A 13,331-nucleotide genomic window follows, 5' to 3' on the forward strand; every position below is an offset into this window, starting at 1 on the left:
TATTGGGAAGCACCTTGCTACACCATGGATTTTGGTGAGCAGGACAAAGCAAGACACTTCAACTGCAGAGGGATCTTCCCATATTTCTCACTCTACAATGTTGAACATAAAGCTGGGGTCCTCACCCCACCCCTCCGCAAGCTAGAGTTTATATCCACTCCTTTACGCGCAGGTAATGTTTGCAGCTGTAAAATAAGCCTTAAGATTCCAAATAAGCTTATCAGGCATTGCTAATTTTCTTTCCCTTTAACCACTTAGTCCAACTTATCTATGTTTTCAATACCTTGACCTTGCACTAAAAAAAAAGATGGTGCACTACTGCTTAAAATCTACCCAGAAGGTAAAAAAAAAAAAAAAAAAAAAAAAAAAGTTACATATGTGTGTATTTATCACATCACTGACTCCCTTTCTTGGAAAGGATGTGATTGACAGATGCTAATTTTGACTGGAGAATTTTTGAAGCAAGTATTGCTACACAATTGTCAGGAGAATGGTGTCAGGGAAGCCGCCCAAAGCAAATTGCCACATGCCACATTTAAATTAACAAAGGTGTGCTTCAGCAGCCTTTCCACTAAGATGCCGGCTGCGTTCTTATTGCCTGAAGGATTTTTTCAAGCTAAATTACATAATGAAGTAGCCTCGTCTCCCACTCTGAAAGGCTGTTACATGCCTGGCAGCCCTCAAGAGTCTGTCTGTGGTCTTTCCTGTACTCATCTAGTTGTGTCATTTTTCTTCGTGGAGGCTTCTGAGGTGTTAACAGGCAAGAAAGGAGGGACCATGGCCCACAGCAATGCAGAGATTCCTTGTTGCTGCCATGAAAAGGCCAGCTGGTAACAAGATACTTCACTTAGGGCACTACCAGGATCTGGTCCTTGAAGAAATGATCAGATATTTGGAAGGTTCATTTACTTCAAGGGTTATAGCTCAAGCCACACAAAAGTGATTATAAATCAGAATATGAGTACATAATCTCATCAAGCTTAACATATCTTTCAAGTGAACAGAATGCCTCCTTTCCTTGTATTAATATTTAAATACTCATCAAAAGTTTGCTTGATGAGTAGAGAATTAAAGTAAAGGAAATGGATAGTTATGAGGAGTTTCATCCAGGTCCTGATGCTCCACAAACCTGTCCCTCAGGGCTGCCACAATTGTGCAGTGTACAACCTGCACAACTGTACAGATGGTCTTGCTCTCTCTTGAGAACTGTATTGCTCATGTATCTTAACTTGGTTTCTCTATCCCCTGGAGAGTTTAGGACTACACTGCTAATGTTTGCCTCTTTAAACCCCTCAATTCCATGTTGTGTTTGATGTACTAAAATCACTGATAAAGCTGATCGCTGTTCTCAGTAAAGTAGCCTGTTTCTTGGTCAGAGAGATATTCATTCTCCTTCTTAGTCTGTATTTAATTATTTCAACTCTCTGTCATCTTATGTCCTTTAGTTCCAAGTTCTAGCATGAGCGGAGGCAATCTGCTCTCAAATACTGTACGTACAGGCATACAGTATTAAAAGTTTGATAGATTCCTGGTGTCCTTTGAGGCAACAGGGAAAGTTGGTCATGAATACAGGTTCTGGAGTCAGGCTGCCTGGAGTGCAATCCTAGCTCAAGTTTGTTCATCTGTAAAAGGAATGTATAATGGTACCTACCTCACAAGGTCACTATGAGGATCAAATGTAAACTGCTTACAATGGTGTCAGACACATAAACATTCAGTAAGTGTTAGCTATTATTATTCTATTTTATCTCCTATTTTTACTTTTTTATATTCTATTAATATCCTCCTGTATTGTTATAGCCCTCTATTAACCTATTTAACATTTCTTCCTTATCATTGTATGTTACATACCTCAATTTAGTAATAAAACACTAGTTTAGCAAGAAACACTGTGTGTGTGTTTTAACTCTTCAAAGACAGCCCCCAAATAAAAGAAATACGGAAGGGTGTATTATTAGTTCCCTATTGCTGCTACAACACATTGCCACAAACGCAGTGACTTAAAACAACACAAATTTATTATCTTATGGCTCTAGGGGTCAACAGGGCTGCATTCCTTCTGGATGCTCTAGGGAAGAACCATTCCTTTCCCTTTCCAGCTTCAAGAGACTGCACACATTCCCTGGCTCATGGCTGTATTACTCCAAACTTGGCTTCCTCTGCTTCTGTTGTTACATTTTTCTCTCTGATTCTGACCCTCCTGTTCCCTTCCCCTTATAAGGACCTTGTGATCACATAAGACCATCCAGATCATTCAGGATAATCTCCCCAATATCCTTAACTTAATAACCACCTTGGCAAAGTACCTTTGGCCTTATAAGATAACATATTCATAAGATCCAGGGATAGGAAGTGGGCATCTTTAGGGAGGCGTTATTCTGTCTACCACAAAGGGAAAAGCATTAGATGATCTCTTGAGATTATCTAAGCCAGTGGTACCCAAGTGGAGATGATTCTGCTGCCCCAAGGAGACATTTGTCAACGTCTGGAGATACTTTTTGGTTGTCACAGCTGGGAGAAGGTGCTGATAGTCACCTAGTGGGTAGAGGCCAAGGATGTTGTTAAACATCCTACCATGCACAGAACAGCCCCCTTCCCCATAACAAAGAATTATCCAGCCCAAAATGTCAACAGTGATGAAGCTGAGAAACCCTGATTTAAAGTATATGATTCCTTGAAATCTTACTAAGGTTGCAATGCAATGGAAGCCAGTTTCAGGATTTAGATTTACACAGAGACGTTTGAGAAATCACATCCAAGCTCTATAATTCTATGTTTTTAACAATCTTATATAGTAAATAAGAGATGAATAGTATTACTCATACTTTAATAGTAGGGTTTTGAACACTGCCTTAACTTGTTATTTGTTAAGAAGTGTTTGTTTCATTTTAGGTCCAGTGTAATCTTTCAGAGGGATGCATTTCTTATACAGGCAAGTTAACTTAAAGTATGTATTGTAAACAGCATTTTATGTAATTACAAATATTTAAATTTATAGAGGCTCAGATTTAAAGGACCCAACACCAAACAAATTTCAAGCTGATCCACAGCTTTCTGCAATATTTTATTTTTGCCTTGGTGTGGCTTGACCTCCATCCCTTGACTTCAAAGGATCAAAGAGAGAAGTACACTTGCCATGACTTTCCCTTCCATGAGGAGAAAGATTTCAGCTAAAACCAACTTTCACTTGAAATAAGCACCTTGGGTATCAATACCTAACTTTTCCAATTCTCAACAATTTCTGTGCTCAGGTTTGAATTCTCCCAATCTTTTAAAGTAATCTATAGAATTGCTGGTAGGAGACTTTATATTTTTTTCAACATCTTTTATTCCATCTTTCTTTTCTTTCCATCCACTCCACTCTTTCACTCTCTCCCTTTTTTTTCTGTCCAAGATTTCCCCTAGAGTTTTCTTAATCTGAAGCAACTTCTAAAAGCAATAGTTATGGTTTCTGTGGCAGAAAATATTTTCTAACCAGTAGAGGATTCTGTGTGTGTGTGTGTGTGTGTGTGTGTGTGTGTGTGTGTGTGTGTGTGTGTAGGGCATGAAAACTTTATCCATAAGAGTGAGTTTCATCATTTTCCCCCCAGGGAGGAAGAGTAACTACGAATATGAAAGTATTGTAGCAGCTTGTGAACCAACAGAGCAGAATGAAGAAAAACACACAGCTATTCAGCAACCTTGTTTACCACTGAAGCTATTTCTATTGTACACATTTCTCTGCCAAGATATAGTTCTGTGAGGTGCTTTTTACGTTTGGTATGATTTCTAAACTACAATTAAAGGATACAGTTTAAATACATTTTACTGAGTTAAGCCTTGCCAAACAGTATTTAAAAAAAGCCAAAGTCATATCTCTAAACATTAAGTCACATGTAAGATTCCAGATTCCAAATGTCATATTGCTCCTTCGGTGGGTACCACTAAAGGAACCTGCTCAGATCTCTGGGGTACAATCACCTGTAGGATTTTACAAAGATATGCCTACCTAGTCAAAGGATCTAGTTTCTTCAAAAATAAAATCCAAGAAAAAAGAGTGAGAGGGAGAAAAATCTGAGAGAACCTACAGATTAAGAGACTTAATAGATGCATCAAGTATACTGAGGACTGAGAAACTTAGAGATAATTGGAGGGCAACACATAAGTGGGAGTTACTCAAAACAGAATAGCATGAGCATATAATAGGGCAGCTGGTAGAGAGAAAGGAGAGATAGGATTTAGGGAGAAGCAAATGGTAACTTTGACAACTTGGGCACATACCAACTCTGGCACAGAGACCCTGGACATCTCCCAGTCAAGGCACCTGTGCAGCCATTTCCCTGAGGAATAAAGAAACTTCTTTTGTTTCTGGGAAGGCCCTTGGATGGGAAAGTGCATGTTATTACACTCAGGAGCAAATGGCTAGTATCCCAATCAGGTCTCCCTCAAGCTACCCACATCATGTCCCAGAGTGTACATGTGGCCAGTGCACTTGAGATGCGGTGGGGGGGGAAAAAGGCAAAAAGCAATACAGAAAAACAAAGAGCACATACATACTAAGGACATTAGACAATAACCTAGAATCCCACAATATTTTCCCATTACTATTTTGCAAAGTTCAATGAATAACAAAAACCCAGATAAGACAATCCAACAGAAAGTGGTTAAAAATCATTTGGGACAGATTATTTCTTGGAAGAAATGTAGACATCAGAAAGGAAGTTTAGAATCTCTTCTCAAAGGGCATAAGTACTGTGTTCATATCCAAGGTGCTATGCCAGCTACCACCTTTCTTCTCCTTGTCAAAATGTTCTTCTTTTTTTCACCACATTCTAATTGATGTGACTTCTATAGCTCCATACACTTCTCTGTTCCCTTCTCTGACTTTTCTTTTCCTTCTACTCTAATTCTTGATGTCCTCTTAAGTTCAGCTCTTACACTTCTACTTTTAGGAACTCAAATATTCCCAAGGCTTCAGCTATCACCCCTTGGCTGACAGATCCTAAATTCACTCGATCTCTACTTTCTTACTGTCTATCTCCACTTAGATGTTACCCCTGACTTACACGCAATAGGTCTAAATCCACATTAATCACATACCTCCCTAAAACAAACTTACCTCATAACTTTGCTATTTCAGTATGAGCTGCCACAGTCTCCCGAGTCCCTTGAGGTTTCCAAGTTGGTGTCATTTTCAAAGTATTCATATCTTTCATTTAGCAAGTCAGTGCTATTAAGCCATCCAATTGTCCCTCAGGTTGTCTCATAGCTCTTTCATCCCACCGCAGGCAGCCCTCCTAACCTCACACCTGGATTACAGAAGCAGCCCCTACCTGCCCTCCCTCCCTAGCTTTTCATTCAATCCACCCAGCCTAGCATTCCCAGAATCATCTTCCAACTTTTGCCTTAACAAGTAATCTGTTCAGGAAAATATCCTTTTCTCTTTTACTACAAAATCAAGGCTAAACATGAATTTTCAAAGCTCTCCATAACATGTCCCTATCTATCATGCCTACATTTTCACTGCTTCTCAACACGATTTATTCCTGTTCTTTCTCCTAGTTTGGAATTCCCTCTTCTGTACCTCCACTTCCAAATCCTAGCCCTGCTTCAAGACCCCTCCCAAATCTAACTTCTCCACCTTGCTTTACAGGACTATATGTCACTCCCTTTTTCATTCTTACCCCTCTAATGATCTGCATTGAGAAATTTAGCACTTAATGATATGATGCATGCCATTTCAAGTGCTGATTTTTTTTCTCCAATTACATGGCAAGCTCCATAAAGTTACAGATATAGTTCTCCATCTCTACCCTACCATATACTCTGGGGTTGAAAGGAGTGAATTCTTTTTTGGAATGAATAAATTAACAAATCTACTACTTAAGTATATTTTGATGTTCTTTGACTATTAAATAATGACCTATAATAAAAACATACACAAAGCAAATATAGAGATCTATTAGCATTTGATTTTTAAATGTTATAAATTAATTGTAAAACTATTAAATTTAAAAACTATCTTCTTACCTGATTTTATGCAGTCTGATGACTTGCAAATACCATCTAGAAAAAGGAGGATATATGCATAAATATTTTCAATACACATATTCTTTCTCCCTACCTTTCGTTCTTTTATAAACGGCCAATTAAATAATCAATTCCTTAAAGCAAGAACTAAAACCTAAGTATTATATATCATTGACAGTAGTTAGAAGAAAATATAGAGGAATAAAATAAGCAAATCCTAAATTTAAAATTTTTTAAATGAAGGAAAAAAATGTATTTCTTATATCATCCCTGACCACTAAGCCCTAGGTCTATTAAGTTAAAACATCAGTTGTTTTAGTCTGGTAATCATTTTTTTTCCATTAATGAACCAATCTTTTCTAATCCTTATTGTGAAAAACTTCTAAGGATCAAATTAGACCTCTTAAATTCTTGTAAAGCCGTTTTGAATTTCAATGACACAACAAAAGTTGCCTAATCGAAGTTGGCCATAAAATTGTGAATACTTTCATCAAGTAAAATTATACATTAGAATCTTCATAAAATACAAACAAGTGCATGAAACATACTTGGCAATTAATAACTTACCTCAAGCATAAAAGACATTGTACTTTAGTCAAAGTTAGTTGTTTTGGCATACTGATGTTACATTTTATAAATGAATCTTTATATCACCATCTTTAAGTGTCTCTTTCCTTAACACATTGTTTAATAGATGGGAAAAACCTAAGATGAAGGTTTCACTGTCTTCTGCATGTTTGTGGGCACAGGTGTGTGAGTAACTCACCATCATAGGTTGCATAGAGAGCTATCATTGTCACTGCAATGACGGCAAGGAGCAGGACAAGGACGGAGAGACTGATCTCCAGTGGGGTCCATCGCTGTTTCTTCTTTGGCTTTGGAGTGTTGATATCAGTTATATCCATCTGACTTTCTGACCTGCCCATTACCTAAAGTCTGAAAAAAAAAACCACATTAAAAAATATTTTTCAAACTAATCATAATAAATTAATCAATAGATAAAAAGAAGAGATCTATATACAATTTTCTAAATGCTTAATGTGGCTGAATAAAGTAAAAGTTTAACTCATTTTAAATTAGAAATAAAAGTTTTTTGCTGAAAGTCAAAATTTTGATTCTGAAAGCAAAGAGTATATAGTCACATAAGTTAGACAGATCCTGGTCACAATCTTTTGGATTTTTTTGACATATCACTGAAGATCCAAGCAAAATCAGACAAGGAGACTCAGTTAAATACTCACGGAGGATTCCTTCAGCAGTTCATAAGCAAATAACTTCTGTACCATCATTAAGGAAAGTTTTAAAGTTTTAAACTCACCCTTCTGAACTTTAAACTCACCCTTCTGAACAACATCAAAGGTGAATTTTATAGCTTGTTCCACTGGCTTCCTTTATAAGCTTAGATATCAATGACTAACACTTCGAGGTTTTGACTAAGCAATAATTTTAAATATGAATACAGATAAAAACAAAAAGGAACAAACACTTATAGTAGTTTTTTTTTATCTTAAAAACATCTTTTATTTTACAGTTCAAAATTACAACAACTGCTAATATGGGTATCTATTAACTGGTTAGACAACATTTTGAAAATGGTCACTCACTGGACCAAAAGTCATGGTTTACAATCTGGGATGAAAGGTACTAACTGCAAGTACTGTTTCTTTGTGCAACTGAAGAAGAAGAAAATATGATTAAAAAAATTCAACCTTGCAGGTCAGTATAACAATTAAGATAATTAACTTGTTTTTAAATTAATAATATTAATACTTCTGCTAATAATAGCTGATATTTATTGAGTACTTCCCATGTGTCACTCGCAGTTCTTGGTGCTTTGCATGCACTAATTCACTGAATCTTTGTAAGGTGGATTTGAATATTCCAGTTCTATACCTTAGGATAGTGGGGCACAGAAAAGCCAGGTAACTTGCCCAAAGCTACACAAGTAAGAACACATTTACAATGAACACATTTCAAAGAATACAATTACAAAGAACACATTTTGAAAGAAAATTGCATCATCATACAATGATAGCTACTTTAAACCTTATTGCAGAAGTCTAGGAGGTAAAATTAAGGGGATATTAGCCTAAATATTAGATTTCATTATGTTTCTTTTAGAGGCCTAGTGACTCTTTATCAGACATTCACCGAAGCTTAGAACACACAAGTTCAACTTTTCTGCCTGACTGTAGAAAAAAGCATTGTAAACTAACAGATTAGCTCTTTATAGCTTGATGCAAATTAAGCATATAATTTAGTTCCTAGATGAAGTGACTGCTCAGAGATGCTCTCATAGTTAGAAATCTTTGTTGAATACACATAATTTTCTGAGAGTGTGTTCTGTGGAAACTGAGGCATAGGATAAAGTAGAAACGGATTCTACGTTTGAAGTATGGCCTGGGTGATCAGGCCATCAGTTATCAGCAGATAACTAGGAATTTAATTTCCCCAGTGAGTTATTAATAAGTGAGCCACAACTGGACTTTAAAGTTCTGGATACAAAGTCTTAAGCATGCTGTCCCCGGGATTACATGAGGCTATAACCAAGGACAGACTATCAAATAAGAATATTTTATTAGACCATGAAAACCATATCTGCTCAATAAAAGTGGGATGTAGTGTACCTGAATGTTAAAATGTTTTAATGGTTATATGACTCATGTTGGCTTAGTCTCACAGCCTCTTTCTTGGGTTATGATATGGAATTGCATTGATAGTAGCCCTTGGATTTTTAATAGGGGAGGTGGGTGGGGAAAGAAAAGACGGAAACACACTTAACGCTTGGACACCATACAGAGAGGTAAACAATAAAGAATAATTTTCCTGCTTCTCCCAGATGAATTCAAGACTGACTTCATGAACATCTGAATATTAATCACATTTGCTTGAGTATTTCCATTTCCTGAGTATTTCTCCCCCTGCTCTGATGATATTTCAGAAAACAATCTAGAGGAACGTTCTCCTGATATATTATAATATGACCCACTTCTCTTTTTAGTTCTTTCTTAGAAAAAACAATTAGTTTCTCTAGTAAAATCTAGGGCCAGGAACCAGGACAGCCATGGGTTAAATTGAAGCTGCTTATTGGTGCCACCAGGTTTTCACCATGCAGGAAAACTAGTAGGCAGGTATGTCTTTCTCCCTTCTGGGTTACTTTTCCCTGGGCTCTACTTCTTACCCTTGAGATTGGGGTACTGGGGCAGCTGGGCTCTTAATGGTTCCGCACCTTAGACAGCAGAAATTGTTACAGGGGGAAATGAAGGCAGTGACTGAAGCTGTTTAGTCCTTATACCTGAATCAAAATAATACCATCTTTGAATCACTTGCAAACTATCCATCTGCCCCTCCTATAAACATCCTGCAAATTTTCAGTCTTTTGCTCCTAAGAAGCACTTTTCAACAGCACTGACCAAAGCAGAAATGAGGCAAGTTTAACCTCCTAATTAAGTTTGTCATTCATTTCCAGTAATTCCAATTGATTTGCTATTTTCTTTTAAGAAAATAGGGGTCAGAATCTTGAACCTCAGGAAAAAACATATCACCATCCCTCAGATACTTGGATGTCCAATGCAACCACACCCAACCCCATTTTAGAGAGGGGGAAAAGGAGGCAATTATACAAAAGAATACAAAAATTATAAAGTCGATACTTGTAGTCCCATATAAAGCAGGATATGCCCAAACATACCTACATCCTTAAAGTATTCCACCTCAATTGGAGACATGTTGGAAAGTTCAAGCCAAAAAGTAGACACTTCCGCAAGAGAGGATAGAGGATTAGGACATCTACCCTAACAAGAATACTGCAAACTTCAGCTTGACAACATCTCCAAAAGAATAAAAGATTATTTTGCCTAAATAGAAACTGAGCTTCAAAGCAATAAACAGCAGCAATTTTTATACCAGTTGAGTGTACACATTACTTTATCACATCGTCAAATCCAAGAACCCAGAGGATAACTGGTTTGTTGAAAAGTCTATAAACCAAAGCAATGTTCATCTTCACAACACATTAGTACATTAACATTTCTGCAAGTCTCTGAGGTTACACTACGCAATTACAGTTTGTATTATGGAAACTGAGGCACAGGAAGCAAGAGAAACAGGTTCCACCTATAATGGAGTACAATCTACAAAAACACTGAATCACTATGCTATACACCTGAAACTAACACAAGATTGTAAATCAACTGTACTTCAATTCAAAAAATACAGAGAGAAAGAGGTTCCATATTTAGACGATAGCTGCAGATTTGAGGAGGCACATATGGTAGGGGAATCACCTTCTTGTTTCCCCGGACAAGGGAAACTTGTAGGTGTTTCCCGGATCTGATATACGGAGTTCTGAACGCAAAGCCCCAAACATATTACTCCCATGTACAGTGTTTCTATACAACAAAAGACACAGCATGGAGTCCAAGAAACTGTCGGATAGTTTTTTTTAAAGTGCTGGAAGCCAGCAATAATGCCAGCTAGATGCCTTCATAGCCGGTTTGCGGACTAGTAGCTTCCAAATGCTGTCACTGCAAATCGAGGTACTTCTTTTCAGTTTAATAAAATTACCATTTGCATCGTATATGGGAGAGGAGTAAACTTGATCAAGCGGCTAAAGAGAACAGTTTGGGATTTCCCTGGTGGTGCAGTGGTTAAAAATCCGCCTGCCAATGCAGTGGACAGGGGTTCAAGCCCTGGTCCGAGAAGATCCCACATGCTGCGAAGCAACTAAGCCCGTTCTGTACAATTACTGAGCCTGCGCTCTAGAGCCCTTAAGCCACAACTACTGAGCCCACGAGCCTGTGCTCCACAACAAGAGAAAGCCTGCGCGTAGTAAGCAAAACCCAACTCAGCCAAAAATAAATAAATTTATTAAAAAATAAATAAATGAAGAGAACCCTTCAGTTGCAATTACTCTTTTGTTCAAATAATACAAATAGGTTAAGACCGATTAAGGAAACTTTCATCTGCAAAAGAACTCCCACCACCACTCCCACCAACCAACCCTCGAGATTTAAGCACTCTATCAGCATAAATTATGTAAGAGGAAACTAAGGTTTAAAGCTAGATGAAGAGGTAGGATAATGAAAAGATCTTCAGGGTAGGGAAAGTAAAAATAGGCAAGTGAGTTACAAATGAGAAGAAAATCTGACAGGAACCGAAATGAAAACAAACCTTACTTTAAAAAACAAAAAACAAAAACAAACAAACAAACAGAAACAGTGTCTTTACAGCGGAATGGCAAATTCCCAGCCCCCAAATCAGCCAGGCTGCAGTTTCGCAGCGCTGATCTCAGTAACCGGACGTAACTCTCCGAGGCAGAGGCTGCAGGAAGCTATGGAAATGAACCTGAAGAGTCGACCTGACATCACTTGCAGATCCCTCGTCCAGGTCACCCTCTCTAACCCCACTCCCTCACTCTTCAAGTCTCAGTTGCAGCTTCTTCCCAGGGCACGCCTCCCTCGCCCACGGCCGCGGGGTCCCGGGCGCTCTGATCTCGCCGGACCTGAGCCGCGGACCCTGCTCCGTGCGCCTTCCAGGCAGCCGCTCCGCGCGGCCGCCGCTCCCCTCCGGCTCCCGTCCCAACGGCTCCCACCGCCCCCGGGGGAGATCTCGCGCCCTTTGGACCCATCTCCCCCCAGCTCCCAGGTGCCAGCTCGCTTTCTCGGGACTCACCCGTGGGATTCGGGAGAAGTTGGAGGCTGCTGAGCAGACACATCCCGACCAATGAGCGCACGGGTTCTGCGGGCGGCGGGGAGCGCCGCAGCGCGCTGGTCGGTCGGTGCGTCCGCCCAGGCGCGTCCGGAGCAGCGCGGGCTCCTGGCGGCGGGCGGCGGCGCCGAGCCCAGGCCGGACTCCGGGGAGGTTCCAGGCCCGCCTCGGCCCGGGCCCGGAGGCGACTGGGAACCCGGGCATCCCTCGGACCCGCACCCGGAGAGACTCACCGTGGTCTCTCAGCAGATCCCGCGCCGCGAGTCGGGCGGCTTCTCCCGCCTGCGCTGGGTCCAGCTTCTCCACTTGCACATCTCCGCGCCCCGCGCGTCTCGGCGCTCTCACCCCCCTCACCCCGCCTCGCCACTGCAGGACCAGCGAGAGGAGCAGTTCCCTGGGTGACCTGAAGGTTTCCTCTAGGTTTCCCAAATCCTGTCACATCCTGTGAGGGGGCCGGGGGTGGGGGTGTGAGAAAGCCCCCCCCCCACGCCCGTCCCCCACCTCACCCTTCCCCAAAGGGCTTTGCCAAACATTCTTGGAATTACTTAGCTTCGGGGCTTTCAAGAAAATACACGGCCTCTTCGAGATTCTGTAGTGCTGATAAGGGTTCTATTTCTCCCTCTAATGGACCTCAGACAAAAACATTTCGCACACTCTTCCTTCCCCTCTTCCTCGCTCCTTTTCCTCCCTTCAGCGAAGCTTCCTTCCTTTCTCAGTTTTTCTTTATTTTTTTTCTCTCCTTGCTTTGTTTTTATTTCTTTCATTCTTTTCTTGCGCTCCCTCCCTCCTTTTTTCCTTCTCTCCTTCCGTTCCTTTCCCCCCTCCCTTTTGCTTACCCTCTCTTCTCTTTCTTCCCTTCCTTTCTTTTTCTTGGTGATGTCCAGAGATACATTCTGTACTGAAACTCTCCACTCCCATCTTCTGACTCTAGGGAATCGTGTAACGTGAGTACCCGAAGGGCTGGAATGGGGAGTGAGAAAGTCAGAGAAAAATAAGCTCAAGTATGTCTGCTCTACCTACTAAAATTAGCTATAATGTGTCTGCTGGACCCTTGTCATTTTAATGCAGTCAAGCAGCACACCATTTTCATGTAAGACATGTGATGCCTTTTCAAGGGTGTAAAAAATAAGAAAATACTTTTTGCACAAAGGCGATTCCTTTATAAAAGCTGTTTTTAGCAGCTATAAACTCAGAAGAGCTAAACCTCTTCGAATTTTTTTTTTTTGCTTCCATGATTTTTGGTTCAATGAATCAATGCCAAGTATATAAGTAGCTTTAACATTGATCCCCTTTTCCTTATATATTTGCAAACACATATACACACACACTCACACACTCACACACACACACACACACACACACACACACACCCTGGGGAATTCATACGGAAATACAGGTGGGTTTTCCTGAACATGCAATTGCTATTTTTAACATCAAAATGATGCAGTGCTTGAGAGGAGTCCCTTTGCACTGACAAATTTTGCATCCTTTTTATAGTAGAGAAATTTGAAAAGCAAGGAGAAAAAGTGGTACTTGCTAATGAAAGGGTAAATGGAATACAGTGGAGAAACATTAAGAAAAAGTTAAAACAATCATTAAATAATTAGATTAAT

At 39.9% G+C, this 13,331-nt stretch overlaps 1 protein-coding gene across 3 annotated transcripts in view; it reads right to left on the minus strand.

The window, feature by feature from the left end:
- Window positions 1-12,072, minus strand: part of MME (membrane metalloendopeptidase) — a 99,070-nt gene extending 86,998 nt beyond the window's left edge. For 2 of the 3 annotated variants that reach the window (XR_009532653.1, XM_060100186.1), the window contains exons 1-3: window positions 11,952-12,072; window positions 6,776-6,945; window positions 6,010-6,045 (exon numbers count right to left, since the gene is read on the minus strand). Coding sequence is in view for 2 of the 3 variants with exons in the window: in XM_060100186.1 (XP_059956169.1) it covers window positions 6,010-6,045; window positions 6,776-6,935 (196 nt within the window). In the remaining variant the exon portion in view is untranslated. Of the gene's footprint in view, window positions 1-6,009; window positions 6,046-6,775; window positions 6,946-11,682; window positions 11,751-11,951 lie in introns of those variants that run through there. The other variant, XM_060100187.1, reaches the window with a different exon arrangement.
- Between the last annotated feature and the right edge of the window lie 1,259 nt (window positions 12,073-13,331).

This window comes from Mesoplodon densirostris, chromosome 5 (assembly GCF_025265405.1).
Source record: "Mesoplodon densirostris isolate mMesDen1 chromosome 5, mMesDen1 primary haplotype, whole genome shotgun sequence".
Taxonomy (NCBI): domain Eukaryota; kingdom Metazoa; phylum Chordata; class Mammalia; order Artiodactyla; family Ziphiidae; genus Mesoplodon; species Mesoplodon densirostris.